The 24866-nt window shown below is 41.7% G+C and overlaps 1 protein-coding gene across 1 annotated transcript in view; it reads left to right on the top strand.

Annotated features, from left to right (window-relative positions):
- The window catches only part of kif5ab (kinesin family member 5A, b), a 64474-nt gene that overhangs the window by 33050 nt on the left and 6558 nt on the right, over window positions 1-24866 (top strand). Inside the window, exons 13-24 of the mRNA XM_072684766.1 lie at window positions 1504-1572; window positions 1699-1905; window positions 2647-2793; window positions 3073-3261; window positions 6841-6958; window positions 7552-7601; window positions 7758-7852; window positions 7936-8037; window positions 21498-21558; window positions 21678-21749; window positions 23372-23476; window positions 23818-24034. Coding sequence (XP_072540867.1) covers window positions 1504-1572; window positions 1699-1905; window positions 2647-2793; window positions 3073-3261; window positions 6841-6958; window positions 7552-7601; window positions 7758-7852; window positions 7936-8037; window positions 21498-21558; window positions 21678-21749; window positions 23372-23476; window positions 23818-24034 — 1432 coding nt within the window. The remainder of the gene's footprint in view (window positions 1-1503; window positions 1573-1698; window positions 1906-2646; window positions 2794-3072; window positions 3262-6840; window positions 6959-7551; window positions 7602-7757; window positions 7853-7935; window positions 8038-21497; window positions 21559-21677; window positions 21750-23371; window positions 23477-23817; window positions 24035-24866) is intronic.

Below are 24866 nucleotides of genomic sequence, written 5' to 3' on the forward strand. Positions count from 1 at the left end.
ATACATTATGGTTCTTGGAACATTTTGATGCCAGCAGAGACACAGGGGCCTGTACAGTCTGTACTGCACCTGACTGTGCTTCTGAGAAATGAACCTGCATTCATCTGTTCCAATTTAAAATAATGAATATAATTACTTTGTTTTCTGCATCAAAAAAACTGCACAACAGTTTTCTAAGAATAGCTCATTCAGTTTTGCTTGAGGTCATACCAATCTTAAAGGCTTAAAATAATAATAATAAAAAAAATTATGTAATTATTATAAACGGAAATAGAATGCTAAAATAAAATAAATGAATTATCAATTTCCAGTAGTCACATTTTAATACTGTTTTCTCCACAGCTGTAAAAACTATATGGGTGAATTAACATTTATGACATTTAGCAGACACTCTAGTCTAGACACTTTTGTCATTCCCTCAGAATATCCAAAGCTAGACTCTGAATTTAAAGAACGTCTGTGGCCAGAAATGAGCCACACAATATCTAATACATACGATAGATATGATGAAATGTAGAGAGACATAACTATACAAAAACCTGTAGAGAAGAACAAAAACAAGACGCAATAAGTGCAGTTAGAGGTAATAGATTTAAAATTGGTGCTTGATTAAAGGAGCTGTATATTATTACATTCTTATGGTTTGCTACCTCTCAGTCTGGCTGTGTGCTGGGAAAAAGTCCAGTGTTCACACTCAGCCCTGGCTTTCTTAATGGGAAACAAAGACAAAAACAAAGTGTCTCAGGTCAAACCACACAAGGGGCACACAAGTGTTTATCTGGCACTTGCTGGCTACGTGCAACTACATGCATTTTCAAAGAGAGATGGCCGAAAAACAGTCAGAAGTAAAGGTCTGAAGAACAAAATCCAAGAAGAACAAAAGCAACGAAAAGGTCTTAGATCAGGCGAAGGTGAGGACACACGTTAACACAGGTGAGGTGGTTTATGGCTGCAAGATCTACCAAAACGTTTGCTAGCACAGTGGGATTATTTGGCTTTAGGCATAATTTGAAATGCTATGTTAGATAACATTAGTTGGATGAGGCCGTTAGCCAGCATTCTAACACTGCAGAAGCCAAACACAGCATCCAAATCACACCAAGTAATGGCCTCATCCAAAATTGCTACTGTGGTGTTAGCAAGGCAGCAAATTTACATCGTTCAGCATTCCTACCCAGACTTTTAAGTGTTCTCCAAAGACGTTTGGACTTCAGTTGATGTTTGAAGATAGCAAACGTGTGGTACTGTGCTTATTCAGACATTATTTTATCATCAATTTGCCAGACTAAAGTGTCCTCCCAGGAGAACCTTTTGCATAGTCTGGTAAGAGACAGCTGAGCATATGTCTACAGCCTTCTCTACTGCTGACTCAGCATTCCTGGGACTGGGATTTGGTAAAGGAACTGTGTGCAATGGGAGCAGCACATTCCAAGCAATGTCTTATAAACCAGTGTAGACATCTACCACATCTCTGATTCATGTGCTCTGCTGCCTCTTTTTCAGGATGATGAGATTAATTTGCAGAGTCAGCTGGTGGTGAAGCTGAGGAAGCAGATGCTGGATCAGGAGGAGGTGGAGAAGTTTCTTGTTACTTTCTCTCATCACTGTTTTGAGATCTTCTCTTTTTTCTTTTTTCTTGCTCTCTCTTTTAGTCTCTCCTCTAAATATTGAAGCATAAGCTTATGTGTGTGCATGCAGTTACTGGCGTCATCACGTGCGGACAGTGAGCGGGTGCAGAGTGAGCTGGGCCGCCTGCAGGCCGAGAGTGAGAGTGCAAAGGCAGAAGTCAAGGAGGTCCTGCAGGCTCTGGAGGAACTGGCCCTCAGCTACGACCAGAAGAGTCAGGAGGTGCAGGACAAGAGCCTGCAGAACAAGCTGCTCACAGAAGAGCTTACCCAGAAAATGGTCAGTCCTTTCTTCCTTTCTATATTTGAATTTAAGGCATTTGGCAGACGTTCTTATCCAGAGCGGAAAATAAAAAAGTCAGTATGCATAACACAGTACTCGGCCCTACGCTTTGCCCAAGTACTCTTGGAAGAAATGGCCCTACACTTTGCCCATGTCCGCTTGGTGTGATCCCACAGAAAAGATACTGTAGCACAAATTGCTGTCCATGCCTGAATGAGTCAAAGCTGTTTATGTGGCACAAGAGGGATTAGACAGGTGGTTTTAATGATATGCCTGAATGGTGTATGTATACACAGTGGGACATCTGCCAATTAATTGTTTGTGTGAAATTAAGAGTATTAAAATATGTTAGTGTCTCTACTGTCCAGGAATGGCTGTTTACTAGATTGCTGTGCATTGCTGTGCGGTTGTGACTGCATCAGTGACAAGACCGTTAATGAGCCAGAATGTTGGATGATCACCACCCCACCTTATCTCCAACTCCTCAACCCATCCCAAAAGTATTAGATGAAGCACCAAACATTATTACAGAGAACACAGTTCTACAGTTCCACTGCTCCACTATCTCCTTATACTTGATTAGCCCATGCCTTGTATTAGGGATGGTACCAACCGGGCCATGTTTATCTGCTCCAGAGAGTTCTATTCTATTGACAATGTATATGTATATATGCAGATATACAGTATATACAGTACATGACGGTTTGAGTGGTGGTGTATTTTATTTTTATCTCTTAGACGGATCTGATGTGCTTGGAGACGGAGTTCTGTCGGCTGAAAGAAGTGAGCGGTCAGCAGAAGAAACGTGTCACTGAGGTTCTGAACACCCTGCTGAAAGACCTGAGTGAATTCAGCATCATTCTGGGCAGCAGTGACATCCGACTGGTGCGTGTGTGTTTTTTTCTCGGTGCACAAACCTAAGCAGGACATCAGCACCAGCTCGCAGAAGCTCAACCGCTTATCTCATTGTAAAACATCTCACTTCTTCATTAAGATTCAGGAGACTGTGTGTGCTCTCGGAGCCTCATTTCGTTCGAAGCATCTGCCGGCTGCCGACATTAACAGTGATTTATGTTCGCACCAATGCACACACAGCTCATACTCCCTCCATCTTTTATGCTTCTCACTTCTTATGTCACTTTCTGTTTCTTCACTGCTGTGTAGCCCCGTGATCTCTCCGGTGTGTTAGAGGAGGAGTACGCTGTGGTGTGTGTGTACGTGAATAAGGTGAAGTCAGAGCTGAAGTCGGTAGTGAAGCGATGCAGGCAGCTGGAGAACGTTCAGACCGACTGCCACCGCAAAATGGAGGAGACCGGGAGGGAGCTGTCGTCTTGCCAGCTTCTGATTTCACAGGTGAGGAAACATGCACTCACACACACATGCTGTGTCTCATATGTATACTTAATATGAACTTTAGAGTACACTGTATAGTACACTCTCATAGATTGTAGGTTTTTGGGAGCAATGCTAAAAGGAAACACTTTTGGATCCTTTCAGAGTTTTTTAGTGGAAGGTTCTGGGACCCCTTGAAACCTACACTTAGTTTTTATTTAAGACTTATTATTCCATAACTACTCATTTGAATGATTCAGAAACTGCTATGAAACCAATATGTAATTTATATAGTCTGAGGTTGAGGAATTTGGCCTTCATTCAGTCCTTCAGGATTGATCATAAAATACTTTTAATAACGTTTAAGAAAAGTTTAACCTCCATATCAGATTCTATAAGGTTTACCTAGAACCAAACCAAAAACCAATGAAGAACTTTTTTTTTTTTTTTTTTAAAGAGTGTACACATTTGACAAGGGCCAGATTGCAATGGCTAGACGACTGGGTCAGGGCACCCCAGTGTCTCCCAGTATGCAGTGGTTGTATGTAGTATACAGTCCTGAAAAGTATTTGCCCCCTGCCTGAATTCCTGAATTTGTGCACCACTGACATCAAAACCTAAACCAAAATCTAAAATCCACAAAGGAGACCCAGAGGGAACAAAAACACAAGTGTGATAGACATGTTATGTATTTATGTAATGATATTCAACACTCAATCCCCTGTGTGAAAATGTTATTTCTGTAGTTGTTAATTAATCTCAAAACTCCTCCTCACAGAACTGCTTCAGCTCAGTGTTATTTGTAGGCTGTCAGGTCCTGCCACAACATTTCAATAAGTTTTAGGTCAGGACTAGACTATTCCAAATTTAGAATGTGTATATACACTTTGTACTGTTCTGATGAACACTTCAGCTTTAGACCTCCAGCTCATGGAGAGATGAAGAATTGCCCCAAAAACATATTTTTTTAATTTGTTACTATGAAGGTCAATAACATATCATATTAATGTGCCAGTATGATATCGGAATCACAATGTCTGCTGTACAGTAATATTTAAATCATATCAGTGCACTGTATATAAAAAAATTGTTGAGGGCTTAAAATATTAAGAACATAGTGCATTAAGATTTTGTGGTTATCTAAACAACTGCATACAGTGGGGAAAAATATTTAGTATTTAGTCAGTCACCAATTGTGCAAGTTCTCCCACTTAAAAAATTAGATGATTTACATCATAGGTAGACCTCAACTATGAGAGACAAAATGAGAAAATGAGAGAAAAAAAATCTGAAAATCACATTGTCTGATTTTTTTAAGAATTTATTTGCAAATAATGGTGGAAAATAAGTATTTGGTCACCTACAAACAAGCAAGATTTCTGACTGTCACAGACCTGTAACTTCTTTAAGAGGCTTCTCTGTCCTCTCATTACCTGTATTAATGGCACCTGTTTGAACTCGTTAACAGTAAAAAAAGACACCTGCCCACAACCTCAAACAGTCACACTCCAAACTCCACTATGGTGAAGACCAAAGAGCTGTCGAAGGACACCAGAAACAAAATTGTAGACCTGCACCAGGCTGGGAAGACTGAATCTGCAATAGGCAAGCAGCTTGGTGTGAAGAAATCTACTGTGGGAGCAATAATCAGAAAATGGGAGACCTACAAGACCACTGCTTATCTCCCTCGATCAGGGGCTCCACGCAAGATCTCAGCCCGTGGGGTCAAATTGATCACAAGAACAGTGAGCAAAAATCCCAGAACCACACAGGGGGACCTAGTGAATGACCTGCAGAAAGCTGGGACCAACGGTACAAAGGCTACCGTCAGTAACACACTACGCTGCCAGGGACTCAGATCTTGCAGTGCCAGACGTGTTCCCTTGCTTAAGCCAGTACATATCCGGGCGCGTCTGAAGTTTGCTAGAGAGCATTTGGATGTTCTGGAAGAGTACTGGGAGAATGTCTTATGGTCAGATGAAGCCAAAGTAGAACTGTTTGGTACAAACACAACTCGTCAATGCTGAGTTGCATCCAAAGAACACCATACCAACTGTGAAGCATGGGGGTGGCAACATCATGCTTTGGGGCTGTTTCTCTGCAAAGGGACTAGGACGACTGGTCCGTGTACATGAAAGAATGAATGGGGCCATGTATTGTGGGATTTTGAGTGCAAACCTCCTTCCATCAGCAAGGGCATTGAAGATGAAACGTGGCTGGGTCTTTCAGCATGACAATGATCCCAAGCACACTGCCGGGGCAACAAAGGAGTGGCTTCGTAAGAAGCATTTCAAGGTCCTGGAGGGGCCTAGCCAGTCTCCCGATCTCAACCCCATAGAAAACCTTGGGAGGGAGTTGAAAGTCCGTGTTGGCCCACTCCCTTTTCCCCAAAACATCACTGCTCTAGAAGAGATCTGCATGGAGGAATGGGCCAACATGTGTGCCAACCTTGTGAAGACTTACAGAAAATGTTTGACCTCTGTCATTGCCAACAAAGGATATATAACAAAGTATTGAAATTAACTTTTGTTATTGACCAAATACTTATTTTCCACCATTATTTGCAAATAAATTCTTAAAAAATCAGACAATGTGATTTTCAGAATTTTATTTTCTCATTTTGTCTCTCATAGTTGAGGTCTACCCATGATTTCAATTACAGGCCTTTCTCATCTTTTTAAGTGGGAGAACTTGCACAATTGGTAACTGACTAAGTACTTTTTTTCCCCCCACTGTAGGTAGTCAATTTTAAGAAAATCTATTTAGCCAACTTAGATTCACTTGTTCAATACTTATTTTTGTTCAGTCTGTTAAAATGATGTTAAGAAAACTACAAAATTCCTGTCATGCCAATGTTTTTGTGTTTATTGACCAACATATCTGAAACAATGAAAGTCAAAATCTTAATGCAACATGCATGCATTAGGATTTTTAGTTACCCTAAACTTAACTTATAAACTTATTTAGCCAAATTATTTACTCAACTCAAATGTTAACTGTTAAGTTGTCAAAATAATGTTTTATATTAACCCAAAACATTCAGTTCACCAAACAATATATTTGGCATTGTGTAAGCTACACTGTAAGCATGAGAAGTTCACTTAACTTAAAAACTAACTGCCAAAAAAAGTATGCAGTATGATCAGTGGCACTGTAAGAGTGAATGTAGCCTTCAGCTTGCATTGTCCCTCTCAGCCATACAGAAAATAGTAACTTGCTCTTACAGTCTTCAACACTGAGGCCTGGCAGTCAACATTTATAATAAAAAGACCTGCATACCTAAGAGAAGGTGGCATGGCGGGAACGAGGGACAAAGCTAGTATACGCATTTATAATATCACCGTGGATAATTGCTTACAAAGTGTTTCAGTGATGCTGAGTTACCACATTTTACTGCATTTGTAACTCTACATCCTACCCTACCCTGAAAGATACATGCTTGACAGCAACAATATCGGTTTCTCTGCAATGTTGTTCCATGTAGATGTAAATATTAGATATCGGCATTGGCCAAAAGACTTGGAACAGGTGTGGAATGTGTGCTTAATAATACGGATGAGTGGTTCTAATGTTGATCGTATTGTGGTTTATCTATGCTAGCATGAGGCGAAGATCCGTTCCTTGAGCGAGTACATGCAGAACATGGAACTGAAGAAGAGGCAGCTGGAGGAGAACTATGACTCTCTGAGTGAGGAGCTCTCAAGGCTACAAAATACAGGTAAGTTTTCATACACAAACATTGTTAGATTCTATTAGATCTGTCTAGTATTCCACCGGGCCTTAATTAACAGGTAGCACCGATTTAAAACTGGTCAAACCATGTTTGATTAATAGGGACACTCCTGTAATGTAACAAATTGTAAAATGTGATACATGCCTCAGCCAGAAGACAAGCGTCCAGGCTTTTTTGTGTCCTGGCACCAAAGTGGTGGAACGAGCTTCCCCTGGGTGTCCGAATGGCAGAGTCGCTCGCTGTCTTCAAGACCCACCTCTTCCGAGAGTACTTGGGCAAATAGCAGAGTGGTCACCTTACTGACTTGTGTTTAGTAGTGTATAAGCTTAGAGGTATCTTTAAATTATTAGTCTATTCAAACTAGCAGAGGTTTTTCTTGAGTAAATAGCAAAGTAAGGAAGTAAGTCGCTCTGGATAAGAGCATCAGCTAAATGCCTTAAATGTAAGCCTAATCAGCAGAGAAACTACATTGGAAATTGGCAGCCATTTCAATGAGCTTATTTAAAAGTGCTACGTCATTCCTGTACTAAACATAGTAATGCCATCTGTGCTGAGTTCAATGGCCTCTTTATTTACAGAAAGCCTTCAAGACAACCAACACGACTGTGAGGAGCCTGGGAATATTAAGGTAAACATAGACAGCTGTGATGGGCAGCTGTTTACTGATATTGGTTCGACTATGCTGGCAGGGATCTGTATGCTGTGCTCTTTACTAGTGCAGTTAGGTAAATTTCTGGTACTGGTTTCAGTAAAGCAAATAATTCTGATTGCGTCTGTGAAACAGCAGCGAGAAAATTATCGTGAAACGCAGCACAAGCAGCTCGGGCGCCTACGTGATGACATCAACCACAAACAGAAGCTAATCGATGAACTCTCAGAGTCAGTAATTCCAATGCTCTTTTTTCCTACTTACGTCTCACACAATTTCAGGGCATTACTGAATGCTTTCTGTCTTTCTGCAGTAAAAACCAGCGGCTGGTGTTAGAGCTGGAGCAAATGCATGCCGAGTTTACTGGATTGAAAAGCAGAGAGCATGAGAAAAGCATCCAGTTGGAGGAGCTCAAGTGAGTTTTTCATCTCATAAAAGTACTGCAGGCACTGAAGTAGTGTTTTGATCCTCTTGAGGACATTTGTTTTAGCTGGAGGTGGAATAATAGAGTAAAACAGTGGGTTAACTAATGGAGTTATGTAATAACCAAAAGTTTGGGAGAAGGACCACACCCAAACTCTTCCTCTCCATTACGCCTCTCCCCTCTTCTTCTCCCGATGGAAATTTACAAGGTAAGGTGGGCTGTGTTCTGGCTTCAGGGCCCATCAACTGTTGGATAGAGTACAGTCATTCTATAGAACACTGTTCTACAGTCTAATAGTGCAGGGACTACATTTTATGTCAGCAATTTGTACAACAATGCATCTCAGTTCATTTATTAGAAGGGGTGTCCACAAACATTGACACTGTACATGCATTATATTTTGAGTTTACTTGTACTTCAGAGTGGTTTGAGGTGCAACTGCAGACCCATCTAGGAGATCCTAAAACACCATTTCCCCCTCATTTACAGACATTAAAACTCCAATTAGAAATCACTGACACACAGATGGTAGTGGGGTAGATAGAAAATGCATTTTGCATGGTTTAGTACTCACAAATCAGCTTCCCACTTTTCTTCAGGGGTTCTATATAAAATGCAGTTGTGGCTTTTTATGGAAAATACAGTATCTTATGCAGCAAGACACATCTTGCTATTCTTTTGCTGGAAGCTGACAAATTTCTGCTCATTTCCATTTCTGAGATACCAAACACTGCAGACTTTTGTCCACCATGGAACACTGTCCTGCATTCAGCATGTCTGCATACTAGCTCACTTCGTTACATTATGAAAAATTGGATCTACAAAAAAAGTGCCCATAAATATATTCCCCACTTAAAATGCCAGGCCAGCCACTTCGTGTTTCAGCTACACCAATTCTCTCCCTCAATCTTTTTGCCACAGGGCTACATTTAACCACTTATTGAAAACCCAACTTAAATCCAAAAGCCACAACAACCACTTAATTTGACATTTATTTGCAAGTCTAGCCCATCTTTATCTGTACAAGGAGAAAACGGAGCTTGAGGTAGGGTTTATGGTGACTTAAGCCCTACATGTTAGATGGACATAGGCCTCAAAAGGTAAGACCGTAACAGGGTTAGACATTTTAAACCTCATTTGCTGTCATTTACTCTTGTAAGAATATCAGATTACTTTAAATAGTAAAGTCACCCAGGTAGTTATGGGGGAAGCATTGAATAGTTGTACTGCTACTGGTTAGGTACTGATGGTTGAGTATGGTTCCCCATCACCATTTTTCCTGGTTACTTGTCAATTGTTAGGTTGAGTACAACCTGTGTACCATCTTGTACACCAAAAGGCACTTCAACCTGCTGCAGCAAAACACAAAAGGGCACCTCATTTGTTCGACCATTTTATTTGAAAGAACCTGCAAGAGTTGGCTAATAGGTGACCATTTTTATTGGCATCTATTCCAAAAGGGCATTTTAGTACAAGGTTGTAGGTTTGATGTTTTGTATGAAGGTGGTAATACATTAAAGGGGGCTATAATGCACCAGAAAAGAACAAAGGCTGTTGATTGTCACTGCTGGAGAAGGGATGTTTTGCACCATTTGAGGTAGACATGGATGCATCTGCAGGTTGCATCCAAGGCAAGACATACGGGTAAAAAGGATGCCTACGATGGCTGTAAGCAAGTGGAGCATAAGGGTATCCATGGTGTTGAGGGTCACTGGCAGGGACTGTAGGGGCTGTTGAGGTTGTTGTGGTAGGGGCAGGTGTTGAAGCCGCTGTGCTGGGTGCACTTGTGGGGCGATGCCAGAAATGCCCATATGGGTAAAACGGACGCATATGATGGTAAGGAAAAGGGTCGAGAGGATACCAATCCTGTTGAGGGTCACTGGCAGGGACTGCAGGGGCTGTTGAGGTTGTTGTGGTAGGGGCAGGTGTTGGAGCCGCTGTGCTGGGAGCACTTGTGGGGCGATGCCAAAAATGCCCATATGGGTAAAACGGACGCTTATGATGGTAAGGAAAAGGGTCGAGAGGATACCAATCCTGTTGAGGGTCACTGGCAGGGACTGTAGGGGCTGTTGAGGTTGTCGTGGTAGGGGCAGGTGTTGGAGCCGCTGTGCTGGGTGCACTTGTGGGGCGATGCCAAAAATGCCCATATGGGTAAAATGGACGCTTATGATGGTAAGGAAAAGGGCCAAAAGGATACCAGTCCTGTTGCGGATCACTTGCAGGGACTGCAGGGGCTGTTGAGGCAGCTGTGCTAGGGGCAGGAGTTGGGGCTACTGTAGGGGTGCTTGTTGGGCTATGCCAAAAATGCCAGTCTGGGTAAAACGGATGCCCATGCTGGTAAAGAAAAGGGTCAAAAGCAGGCCCATGTGGTTGAGGGTCACTGGAAGGGGCATCAGGCTGGCCATTCGTCACATTTGTAGATGAAGCCACAGGGCAGCATATAGTCATGGAAGTACCCCACAAACGTAATGGCAGAATATAGTCATCTCCCTGTAAGGGGGGGGAGGGGTCACTTCTTACAACACCATAATTAACCCAAATAAATAAAATCAGATGTTGCAAATTCAATTACTCCCTACTCCCAAAACACCTGATTCAACTAACTAAACTAAGCCCTTTTAGAGTAGCGGGGCTGTGCTAAAGCAAGGCGGCTACTAAAGTGCACAAGCCAGTGTGCCTCCAGGACAAGGCTTGACAAACACTGCCCTACAAACCTAAGCAGGTACATGCAAACAAAGGGTACAAGGGTCTGATGTCAAAGGACAGAGGCTTTGATCTGACTATTTACTGAAGTGCACCAAATCAGTGCTTACTGAAGCTGCAGCATAGGGTAATAGGGGAAGCTTTGATCAGTGGCTGAATAAGAATAGCCACCCCAACAAGTTTACCTAAAGAAGTCTTTAGGGATAAGATTTTACTGCTCACAGCATTTTACAATGCCAAGAACCCATTTTCTTTCAATTACTGCCGCTTTTCAGAAACTACAATGAAAGTGCCACATTGAAATATATACAGGACATGCAAGCTTATGCTAAGGCTGCAGACAACTGACTACCAAACTGAAATCAGTCCACACATGGGGCACATACCTGTTGCGTAACGTGACATCCTTCATACTGAGCAATTAGAAGTACATCCCTACGGACCCTCTTCATTGAGATGCCACAGTGGGCAGGCATCTTTGCCACAGGAACTGCACCTTCTTCACCTGAAGACAAACAGTAAGGCATAACGTGGCCAACATCACCAAACTAACCAGTTATGGTCAGTTGACTATAAACTCACCTTTGTCAACCATGAAGTTGGGCATTCGATTTCCTTGAACACGCAGGGCCATGGAATCATTGCCACAATGCACAGAAGGATTCAAGCGCTGTAGCTTTGACTCTGCTGCCCTGTTTGACCCTATGTACAATATAACAGAACATGTAAGAGCAGACTTTAGACAAGTCTCAGATTAAACGTTACCATTAAACCATCTTCCACTTTGACATTAGGTAGAAAGTTAGTTACTCCAGGGTAACAGTTAAAGTACTATATCAAACTACATAGCACTCAAGTATCTATCCAGCTGAATACACCTCCTTACATTTTCTCCTTTGCCAAAGCAAGCTCTAGTCAGATTAGTGATACATGGTCACATCTCAAATAGCTTGTCTAGACAATGACAGCAGACTACCTCACACTCCATTAACAAACAGGTGCAAGAAGACTTCAGCATCTTTACAGAACCAAGTACAAAGCTTGAGTCAACTTTAAGCTCTGGATTCTGAGAAATAGATCCCCAGCTGCAAGAAATAACATATATCCAGCTTTATTTTTTACCTTCTGATTCCTGTGAATCAGACTGATATCCCTCTGAGTGGTCAGCAAGTCCATCTTGCACTTTATTTTCCTCTGCTTCACCTGGGAGCAGCCGCACACCTTTCTGAACAACCAGCCGCCCTATCCGGGCTGTTACAGTGGACGATTCAGAGGGGTCAGTACGTAGAGCAGTTTCCAGGCAAAAAGCTAAAGAAACCAGCATGGGTAACCACAGGAAAAGCAGCTTGTTCCTCATCATTTTGTGTCACACTAGACTGGACACAAACATTCAGAACAGAACCAGCAACAGACCAGGCAGTGCAGTACAGAGCTCCTGTCTCACAGAAGCACACAGTGAAATACACTCCTGGCTGCTGTTGCTGCCTTTGAAGCCTTCCTGTTAATTGGCTGACCAATGACATCAGTGGATTGGTCACCTTGTCATGTCACACCTGAACCGGCACACCAGCAGCATGTTAGTTCATTAAAGGGATTAAATTGGATGTGCCAGATAAGGGAAAGCACAAAAGTGCTGTATGGGTTCTCCATGAATGAGAAGAGTATATGCACGTTAAACTAGGACCACTTTTGGACGTTTGCAGACATAAAGAAAAGGGTCAGAATCCAAATGTCTGATTGGTTCATGATTTTCTATGTTCCAGTGCTGGTACTTTGACTGTTGTTTAAAATCCTCTTTAATTAAAGCCCATTGTGGCCTTTTATGAAAACATATCTTCTGATGCATGGAAGCATGACTTGCTATTAATTTGCTGGAAACTAAGGAAATAAATGCTTATGTATTTCTGTTCCAGATACCCTCCTCTGCATAGACATTTGTCAATCATGAAAGACTATTATGGCCTGCTATACTTCTGAAACATACTTGATGCAAGGATGCAAATACAGGCGCTTTGAGCTGCACAGCCTGGGTTTGACTCATAACTGTAATAGTAATTGTAAAATATGTCATGATGCTTTTCATAATGCAAGCTGCTTTCTGAGCGTTACCACAAGGGCACTACAGCACCAGCCAAGTTGTCTTGTACTGCTGGCATGCTTTTATCCAGCTAACTGTCATGACAGGCCAGTTTGAGGAGTCTCTCTCGATCACCCCCTGAGTACCAAGTGCTTAACCACCATAGCAATGTAGGAACACATTGAGTATGTACAGCAGAGTCGCGCATTTACAGAGCTTTGGCTGGGTGTTGGCATTTGCATACTTGCATTGAGCACATTTCTGGATGTAAATATTTTTACATGCTTTTTAACATAGCATTAAAGAAAATCTGTATTAAAGAAAGCTGTAATTAAAGAAAGCTTCTGCCCGCTCAGAATGTCCTACTGAAATCCAAAGTACAACATTACATTTTTGTACATTTTGAACACTCCATTTGCAAACAGTCCCAGTCATTGTTGTATTCAATCCTTGCCTTAACCAGGTTGCTATGGTGCCAGCATCTGGACTGGTTTTGATTCAGACAGCTGGTACAGATTACTACAAAAACATATTACTAACAACCAGTTAATTCAATGGTTGTGAAACTTACCAACCCATATCTTTACAGATGTACTTACAGCAGTAACCAGGGTTTGTGAGGTTTAGACTGTACAATATAGCCAATTTATGTACTGTCCAAAACCACCCATGAACCTGCAAATCTGCCCATTATGGTCAAATTCCAGATTAAATGATGAACATAAGACAGCAAAAACACATTCTACTTGTTACAGGTCACTATAATAGTTGTTTTACCACCCATATTAAAGGCAAACAATCAAAAATGCTCAGAACAAACTTGAGAATGATGGTTCTGTTGGAATGGGAGTTGGACTGGAGGACACGGTGCACCAAAATAGGTGAACTCCCAAAATACACTTTTCTTTTTTTTTTTAAAATATATAAACAGTTTTTCTACAATTTTCCAATAAAGGCACTTTTGTTTAAATCACTTTATTGAAAAGAAAATCTGCAAACAATTAACAGCCTGTACATAGAGGACTGACTAGTAGCACCTTGTCCAAAAGGGCACCTTTGTACAGGGTGAGGTTCCAGGTCTTGCATGATGGTGGTAATACATTAAGGGTGTCTGACCCCTTCTGTAAGGCACTTTAAGAGAAGGATGCGCAGGCTGTTGAGGTTCACTAGCAATGACTGGAGCCGAGGCACCAGTGCTGGGGGCACTTGTGGGGCTAGGCCAAAAATGACCAAATGGGTAAAATGGATGTTTATGATGGTAACGAATAGTGCCAAAAGGATACCCATGTTGAGGGTCACTGGCAGGCACTGTAGAGGCTATTGAGGCCACTGTGGTAGGGACAGGAGCTGGGGCCCCTGTAGGGACACTTGTGTGACCAGGCCAAAAATATCTATAAGGGTAAAATGGATGCCTATGATGGTAAGGATACCAGTGCTGTTGAGGGTCACTGGCAAGGACAGCAGGGGATGTAGGGGCTGCTGTGCTAGGAGCAGGAGTCTCTGTGGAAGGGACAGGAGCTGGGGCCCCTGTAGGGACACTTGTGTGACCAGGCCAAAAATATTTATAAGGGTAAAATTGATGCCTATGATGGTAAGGATACCAGTGCTGTTGAGGGTCACTTGCAGATGCAGTAGGAGCGGTCGAGGCAGCCGTGCTAGGGGCAGGAGTTTGACCAGGAGTTGGAGCCTCTGTAGGAGTGCTTGTGGGGTGATGCCAAAAACGCCTATATGGGTAAAATGGATGCCCATGATGGTAAGGAAAATATCCAAAAGGATACCATTCCTGTTGAGGGTCACTTGCAGGTGCAGTAGGAGCTGTCAAGGCAGCCGTGCTAGGGGCAGGAGTTTGACCAGGAGTTGGAGCCTCTGTAGGAGTGCTTGTGGGGTGATGCCAAAAACGCCTATATGGGAAAAATGGATGCCCATGATGGTAAGGAAAATATCCAAAAGGATACCATTCCTGTTGAGGGTCACTTGCAGGTGCAGTAGGCGCAGTTGAGGCAGCTGCGCTAGGGGCAGGAGTTTGAGCAGGAGTTGGAGCCTCTGTAGGAGTGCTTGTGGGGTGATGCCAAAAACGCCTATATGGGAAAAATGGATGCCCATGATGGTAAGGAAAATATCCAAAAGGATACCATTCCTGTTGAGGGTCACTTGCAGGTGCAGTAGGCGCAGTTGAGGCAGCTGCGCTAGGGGCAGGAGTTTGAGCAGGAGTTGGAGCCTCTGTAGGAGTGCTTGTGGGGCGATGCCAAAAACGCCTATATGGGAAAAATGGATGCCCATGATGGTAAGGAAAATATCCAAAAGGATACCATTCCTGTTGAGGGTCACTTGCAGGTGCAGTAGGCGCAGTTGAGGCAGCTGCGCTAGGGGCAGGAGTTTGAGCAGGAGTTGGAGCCTCTGTAGGAGTGCTTGTGGGGCGATGCCAAAAACGCCTATATGGGAAAAATGGATGCCCATGATGGGAAGGAAAATATCCAAAAGGATACCAATCCTGTTGAGGGTCACTTGCAGGTGCAGTAGGCGCAGTTGAGGCAGCTGCGCTAGGGGCAGGAGTTTGAGCAGGAGTTGGAGCCTCTGTAGGAGTGCTTGTGGGGCGATGCCAAAAACGCCTATATGGGAAAAATGGATGCCCATGATGGTAAGGAAAATATCCAAAAGGATACCCATCCTGTTGAGGGTCACCGGCTGGGACAGTAGGGGCTGTTGAAGCAGTTGCACTAGAGGCAGGAGTTGGGGCCTCTGTAGTAGCGCTTGTGAGGCGATGCCAGAAATGCCCATGTGGGTAAAATGGATGCCTACGATCGTGAGGAATGAAGCCAAAAGGCTGTTGAGGGTCACTGGCAGGGACAGTAGGCTGGCCATTTGTCACATTTGTAGAGGAAGCCACAGGACAGGCCATACTTAAAGGAGCACCCCACAAGCGCAGTGGCAGAACATAGTCATCTCCCTGTAAGAGACAGTCACAGCTTAATCTTACATAGCCCATGTCAGTAAAACCAAAATTTACATTTATGGCATTTAGCTGACGCTCTTATCCAGAGCGACTTACAAGGTTACTTGTATTACAGAGGAGGGCCAATTTAGTGTTAGGAGTCTTGCCCAAGGACTCTTATTGGTGTAGCGCAGCATAGTCACGCAGACTGGGAATTGAATCCCAGTCTCCCACGTGGTGTGGTAGCTCACTGGCAGGTAGTGGTGTTATTTGATGGGCCACACCAACCACACCAAAATATTACACTAAAGTGCACTCAGTGCTTACAAACTGCAGCATAGCATAGTGAGAAACTCCAGTCAACAACTGAACAGGAATAAGCCTTATGAATGTAATGCACCTTTACATTAACCAGCTTGGACATGTATACACACTAAAGGAAGGTTGTGCATGGCCAGTGGGCACATACCTGTTGTGTAACGTCACAGCCTTGATACTGAGCAATTAGGAGAAGATCCCTACGAGCCCTCTTCATTGAGATGCCACAGTGGGCAGGCATTTTGGCCACTGGAACTGCACCTTCTTCACCTGAAGACAAACAGTTGGCAAGGTTATGCCATACCATTTGCCGCACCAAACTACTAGACAACCAGTTTGCTCTATAAACTCACCTCGGTCAACCATGAAGTTGGGCACTCTATTTCCTTGAACAAGCAGGGCCATGGAATCATTGCCACAATGCACAGAAGGATTCAAGCGCTGCAATTTTGCCTCAGCTGCTTTGTTTGACCCTATGTACAATATCAAGTAGCATCAGTTAGGTTGAACATGCAAGACCAGACTTCAGACAAACAGCATTACCATTACAATGGTTATTGTCTTCCACTTCCCTGCGTCAGATAGTAAGCGGAGTGGCTACTCCAAGGTAAAATTGTTAAACCACAAGTATCTCAAACTACTGGTCATTTAAAAGAAAAAAAATCTTTCCAGCTAGCCAATTATCCATAGGCTCATTTTTACTTGCTTATGCTTTCTCCAAACAAAGATCTAGCCAGAATAGTAATGCATGGTCTGCAAGGTGACTTCTCAAACAGCTTGTCTAGACAATGGCCGCAGACTAGCTCACACTCCATGAGCACACGGATGTAAGAAAACTTGAGCATTTTGTTTATCAGTAGCATCAATTGGATAGAACAGCCAGCCCGCCTCACTTTACTCATAAGCACTTCTGGTTTCAGAGATGAACATTTGAGGACAAAACTACTCCACCTCAGTTTTCCAAAATCTTAGACCTTTCTTAAAATCAGGTAGAAGGAAGGTCCGCATTTCTCAAAATACCAGAAAACATAGAAATCAGTTATACTGAGGGACCTTTTCCTCCTCAACTGCACCAGCACTTTCAACCAGATGTTGCCAGAGTGGCAACACAGATCACAAGCTAATCTACAAATGACAATTTTACTTGCCTTGTGCAAAACAAGATATAGCCAAATCTAAGATAAATAAACTAGATATATTGATGCATGAGGCAAGGTCACATTTCAGACAGGCTGTCTAGACAGTGACAGCAGACTAGCTCACACTCCAAACACATCTGTGTGGAACTGAGGCCACCCTAATCACTGGAATCTGAGAATGGACTCTTCAAAATGATCTCCTAGCTTTAGGAAACAATATAAAAGGCACCCAAATTTATACCTCACCTGCTGTTGCCCATGAATCAGATTGAAATCCTTCAGAGTCATCAGTAAGCCCATCCTGCACATTAGTGCCATTTTTTTTTTCTGCTTCGCCTCCTATCCGGACAACCAGCCGCCCAAGCCAGACTGTTCTGGGTGATAGTTCAGAAGGGGAGTCTGTTGTTAGATCAGTTTCCAGGCTAAATGCAAAACACCCCAGCATTGCGGAGATCATTAGCAGAAGGAGCTTGTTCCTGGTCATTGTGTGTCGTTTTGTTAAAGGTGCTCTCAGAATCAAAATTGGTGGCAGACCAAACAGCACAACTTGATTTTTGTTGTCCCCTCTCCCTCTCTCTCCCTCTCTCCCTCTCTCCCTCTCTCCCTCTCTCTCTCCTTCTCTCTCTCTCTCTCTCTCTCTCTCTCACTAGCTATCTTTTTTTTCTTTCTCTCTCTCTCTTTTTCTTATTCAGAAGTGCACAAAGAAAAAATACCCTCCCATTGCTACTGCCTTGGAGCCTTCCTGTTAATTGGCTGACCAATGAAATCAGTGGATCTGTCACTTTGTCAGATCACACCTGAACCAGCACAGGAGGGGCATGTTAATTGATTGGGTGAACTGGGTGTGGCAAGGATAAGCGCATATGTATATTGTGGGTTTTCACAAGAATGGGAACCCTAATGTAATCTAATCTATGAATTCACTCATGCTTGATCTTCTGCCTTCGTCGTGAACAGAGATCATAATAAAATATATAAAATTATATAATTAAAATATATAGTTAAAATAAATAGTTTATATCTGAATATTGTTTGGTGAGGTCTGTAGTAGTTTTAGTCCGTATCTGGATGTTTAGACATATCCTAAATAAGATGTTGTAGTATTTGTAATATTGTGATATATGTTATTAGAACTAGTAATATGCCTTTAAAAAGGAGTCATTCCTCTTCTTGACTGGTTAAATAAGCCTCATTTAGTTATTCAATCAAAAGCTGATCAAGTGGCCAGCCTAATTAATCAGTGATCACCTAATGTGATCATTCTTTTATATTTACAGTTTTTCACTTTCATATAATGGTAAATGACCAAGCTAATATTTATTAAACTACAGATATATTATACTGACCTGTCTTTATAAGCACAATTCCATCTGCTAACATGGTTAAAGTCATCTATGAGCAAATACACTTGTGATTGGTGAAGTGTTGAAAACTTAGTGTGGCCAGGCTAACTGGTCTATAAGGCTAATGTTAGCTTAGCTAAACTAACCTAAATCTGTTCTCACAGCAATGCTCCAAATTTTAGTAGAAATACTTTCCTGGACAGTAGAGACAGTAAAGTTAGAGACAGTAGGTAGTAGAGTTACTGGAAAGTTTAGGCAACTTAAACACTATAATTATATGAACATGCTGTAAACGCATTTCAAAATTCAAATTCAAATTTTATTTGTCACATACATAGTCATACACAGTATAACTTGCAGTGAAATGCTTTTTAGACAGTTCGCCCACATCAAAGCTATACAATAAAGATCTAAATTTAAACTTAAACTTAACCTTAACTTAATGAAATAAAGTGCAAAAGTGCAAAAAATAAAAAAATAAAAAATAATTTAAAATAAAAAAAATAAAAGTTACATTTAAGTTAAATTTAAATAAAAAATAAAATATATAGATATATTTATAAATATAGAAATATAGAAATAAAAGAAGTAAGAAAATATACATGCTGTGAACTGAAGTATTTTCACATTGTCTTTGCATATTTTTTAAGGAAGTTTTTTTGTACCAGAAGGTGGACACAGACAAGCTACTCTAGCTGCACCTTCCTGAGAGCCATACATGTAATGTCTTGCATGTAATATATTGACTTGGCTTGACGATACATTTAAAAGAGCTGCTAAATAAAGCTGATTTTAAATGAAGACAGTGTAGCACTCTGCTGATTTGGCCTGAAGTTTTACTGTCGGTTGTAAAGGTTATCTTTCTAGAAGGGACATTTATAGTGATTCTATTAAAGCTTAATTTGGTAGACCATTTGGCTAGACTATTTTGTGTTGTATTGATGGAGGAGAACTGCTCCAGTGTTCACTTTAGTGGTGAGAGCAAGTTTAATTTAGTTGGGTCAGATGGTGTTTGACATCACACTGGGGGAAGATTGACCCTCCATAGTGCAAGAAGAAGTAAGTTAAGAACGGTCTGGTATGTGTTTTCTGCAGCAGGAGTAGGGCCTTATACAACTACATGGCAAGGCGAATTCCAATGCTCATCAGTCCCTCCTTCCCTGCCGGCAGTTTCCATAAGGCTGACAATGTTAGGCTGAAATAATGTCCAGAGTCCTGATCTGAACCCAGTCAGGGTGCTGGATGATCGCTGGTCTTACAGTAATGGCTACGAAACCCATTACAGTTACTAAACTCTGCGAGAGACTGGTAGAGGTGTGGAACAAGATCAAACCAGAGCAGTGTATGAAACTGGTGATATTCTGTGGGTCAAAAATGAATGTGTATGGTTCTTTTCTATTACATCTCTATGTTTTTCACAATATAACGTTTTTTTATTAATCTTCTTAATTAATTAAAATAAGAGAAAAGAGGTATGCCCACAGCTTATATTCCTTTAAATTTAGAGCGATAAAGGTCATCATTATTTGATCACTACTGTAGCTGTCATCAGTCTAAGGAGTCTTTCATGCCCTTGCAGACCTGTTTCATTTTTGCTTAGTTTGGATCTTAGTCTACCTATAACTTGGGCTGTACTTAAACTGCCAGCGCAAATCTGATTTTTGACATATCTACATTGTATCCAGATGTTTTCTGGACAGCAATAAAAAAATCCTTTTTTGCAAATCGGATCCAAATCGGAGGTGGGTTGAATTGTGATTACATTGCTCTGGATTCCCAAATCGAATTTTAAAATGTCATTTGCGTCACTCACAATGTGACAAATCAGATCTGATCACTTGGCAAGCTGAATTGGGGAGTTGAAGTCGCTGTCATTGTGATAGACTGGTCTAGACGAAAGCCCAAGGCTGAATTTAGTTTCCAATTCTGCCCTGGTTGTGGAGTGCCCCTGTGCTGCATGTTTTTGTGTTTTTCTGCTCTAGCACACACACGTCAGCTCAGGATGGGCTTGCTAATTAGCTGTTTAGTTGGAGCAGATGTGTTGACAGCAGGGAATACTCCAAAATGTGTAGGGCAGGGGGTCCTCCAGGACCAGGGTTGGAAAGCGCTGGCATAAATGAAGTGGAATACTAAGAGAAATAACGGACTACAATTGGTAAAACAACCTTTACCCGGCAATCTTTTCCCTATATTTTTTGTTTATCCAATACAACATTAACGACTCTCTTTTTGCAGGCCTGAAGTAACATCTGTGACTGGTGCACAAAGTAAATCTGATTTAGCACAAACATCAAGCTTTTTTCCTAACAAATTAAAACAGAACAGCTATAAAGATATGCATTGTCTAGGCTGCGTGGGCTGTTGCTAACACTTGCGGTCTATTCTGGTTGAATGGAATATGGGAATATCATACATCAATGTTGTACGCTGGACAACACACTGTGTAAAAACAGGTCCCATTGACACACTTGAACAAGTAAAATGAAATAGTTTAAAAAACCAGAAAGTATTGGGACACCTGCTCATTCATTGGTTTTTCCAAAATCAAGGGTATTAAAATGAGTTTATCCGGCTTTTACTATCTCTACTGTCCATGGAAGGCCTTCTACTAGATTTTGGAGCATTGCTGTGAGGATTTGATTATATTCTGTGAAGTCAGAATGTTGGATGACCACCCTACTTCATCCCCAAATCCTAAATTCATCCCTAAAGCATTAGATGGATCACCACCTTCATTCCAGAGTCCCGTTGCTCCACAGCAGAGGGTTTTATATCACCCAGTTCAGCCCATTGGTACACCTTAAAATAGCTGAATGCATTTATTTGAAGGGGTGTCCACAAACATTTGGACATATTTGCACATAGCATATTTAAAGTTAGAGCTGCAGAGCTGTTTTTTTATGTGATGGACATGTCTGGGATGTGCTTTCTGTGTATAGATATCTCAACGAACGCCACGAGCAGGCCAAGCAGGACATGAAGGGGCTAGAGGAGACCGTTGTGAGTATTTCTGCTTTGAAAGCATCTGAGACTGGAATCTAAATTTTGTGAAGAACAGTGAAAAAGTCTGACTTGTGTGGCAATTCTAATACTGGCTTACCTTCTGTCTTTATACCAAGGCTCGTGAGCTCCAGACCTTGCACAACTTGAGGAAGCTTTTCGTTCAAGACCTCACGACTCGAGTTAAACGAGTAAGTAGTGTGAGGTATTGTTGAATATATCTCTGATGGAGTTGTACTGATCTCTTGTTCTCTACAAATAAGAACATCGGACAAAGAAATAAGCCGTATCCATCATGTCTAACTAATACTTGGGGATTCATCCTACTTACCTTAATGTCAGATACACACAAACTCTTGATAGTTCTTCCCTATTTCACACGCTGTGTGTGCCGGTGTCACCATTTTACCAGCTGTTCCAAATTGAGATTGAGAGCTGGTGTTTTTGGTGGTCAGGCAAAGTATTTCAGTGTTCCATTATGTCTGCTGAACTGGTCACACACAGACTGTGTACCCTACAGTGAACTCATCCTCATCATCCTGGAACATGGGAGTGTCTGTGTTGGTTTCAGCTTGGACATGAAGCACAAGGTTAATAGAAGAGTGGGCTAAAATGGACAAGACCTACCTTGAGAGACTGGTGTAATTCTTACCTGACTGGATTAGTTTGTACACAGGTTTGCACATTGCTCTGTACGTAGCCTGGTGAAGGGAGGTGTTGCTCTATATTGTACCAGTATAGTCATAGGGGAGTGTAATTTTGCTCCATTGTATACAGTTGTAATGAGAAATTACACTTTTTGAATTGACTCTTGAGTTGAGAAAAAGGACAATATATATATATATATATATATATATATATATATATATATATATATATATATATATATATATATTAGTGTGTGTAAATAAGTAGAAAAGTGGACAATATGTAAAACTATTTTTAAACAATATGGAAACGTAGTTTCACCCAAGGTTATCAGTCAGTTTTTTGCTGAATTATGCCCACAACATCTCCCGGAAGGCTCAGCAGTGACCAGTTAGGTGTCCCAGACCCACTCCCCTCCAAGCTCACTTCACAGGATTTCACAGGTTTACTTACAACTTCGATAACACTAACCCTACCAACAGCATATGCACAAAGCAGCCTATATCTCCCACCATGCTGCACCTTCAATCACACTCTGCCCTAACTCACCTGTCCTCAGCCCTTCTTCTCCACAGCCACTGGTTAGCTCTTTCAGCTGCTTCTGACAATTCCTTCATGGATGCCCCTTATAATCCTGCCACACATCACATTTCTGCCCACTATCGTTTATTTTTCTCCAAGCTTGCACACATGAAGTGCTTTATTAATAATATGACCCATTGAACAATTGACTTTTTTTGGTGCGCTCTGTTGAAATCTGATAAATTCTTGTGTTTTTTAATATCAAAATATATATATTGTAGTTTTTCTCTCCGCCAATATTGTGCAGTCCTAGTTTATATGCTATGCTATATATGATTGGTGGCAGGCAGACAGTGTTGTGTTTGAACCCCGACCACTAGACAGCAGTGTTGTCTTCAGATCCCACTGTTCTGAATTGTTCTCAATTTTGTTTTACTCAGATTTTATGCATATTATGTTTTTTTAATACAAATTCTAAAATACTATAATTTATTATTTTTTTTTATTATATCGACTTGCTAAATGTTTCACAGTATAATGCAAAACAATACATATTGCATTGCTAGGTTCTTGACAATACACAGCCCTTTAAAATAATGCTTGCAACTCCAGGGAACTTATCTGTCTTGTATTCTTTCTGCAGAGTGCAGAAATGGAGCCTGATGATAGTGGGGGGTTTTCCACCCAAAAGCAGAAGATTTCCTTTCTTGAGAACAACCTGGACCAGCTTACAAAAGTGCACAAACAGGTCGGTGTGTCAGTTGTGAAATGGTTTGGTGGTAGCAATAAAATTCTGCATAGTGGTAAAGGTTTAACGGAGGCAATGAATGGAAAGATTGCTTCCCATCAGCATAAAAAAGGTCTATTATTTCGAGATGCCCAAAATACTCTCACACCAGCACGCACCATAATGCAGTGTCTTCAGTGCTCTCAGATATGAAACACATGCACATCAACATCCTCTCATCACTTCACCTCAATTTCTTTTCTTTCTCTGCTCCTTGGTAATTTATTTTCTCCTTATCTCGGGCACAACCCAAATTGATCTCTCTATCTCTTTCTTTCTCTCTCTCTCTATCTCTCTCTCAGCTTGTCCGTGATAATGCAGATCTGCGCTGTGAGCTTCCTAAGCTGGAGAAGCGTCTTCGCTCTACGGCTGAGCGAGTTCGGGCGTTGGAGGGTGCGCTGAAGGAGGCCAAAGAAGGCGCCATGAAGGACCGGCGCCGCTACCAGCAGGAAGTGGAGCGCATCAAGGAAGTCATGAGAGTCAGAAACCCCTTCCGCCGCCCTCACGCTGCACTGATTGGTCAGTAGAAATCCTGAAAAGAACTTTATTTGGCCATTTTACCCAACTCTCGATTACACTGGATTACATGGTTTAATATACCTGTTGATAAGATAATAAAGGAGCAAGTAATAAAAGAATAGATAGTGACCTGTTTTACTTCAGTTATGGGAAATTATGCAATAATGTCCAATACAGAATAAACATAACATAACATTACGGAATCATGAGGCTGTTTGAGGCTGATTTAGTCATCTGGAAGGTTAGCGTTAGCATTAGCTAGTGCTTTATGTCAGGAAAGGCTATACCTTATAAACAACAAGCCATATATTTTAACCATGTTTGTGTAAAACACACACACACACACATATATATATATATATATATATGACTGTTCACAATTACGCTATGTGTCCAAATGTTTGTAGACAACTCTTCTAATATATGTTGCACCCATTGCAGACACAGATGTGCAAATGTGCACACACACAGCTTGTCTAGTCCCTGTAAAGAAGTATTGCCAATAGAATAGGACTCTCTGGAGCAGATACACATAAACATATTGGTACCATGCTGCCTAATGTCAGACGTGGGCTAGAGGGGTATCAAGCCCCCCAGCATTAAGGTGTGAAGCAGTGCATCTGTGTTCTCTGGAACCACAAATGGTGCTCTATCCAATACTTTTGGGATAAGTTTGGGAGTTGGGAATGAGGTGGGGTAATGACAAGCCAACATCCTGACCTCACTAACGCTCACTGAATGCAATCTCACAAACTCTCACAGTAATGCTTATCTTTACAACATCTTGTAGAAAGCCTTCCCTGGACAGTAAAGACAGTTATTTAAATACCCT

This window comes from Salminus brasiliensis, chromosome 7 (assembly GCF_030463535.1).
Source record: "Salminus brasiliensis chromosome 7, fSalBra1.hap2, whole genome shotgun sequence".
Classification (NCBI taxonomy): Eukaryota; Metazoa; Chordata; class Actinopteri; order Characiformes; family Bryconidae; genus Salminus; species Salminus brasiliensis.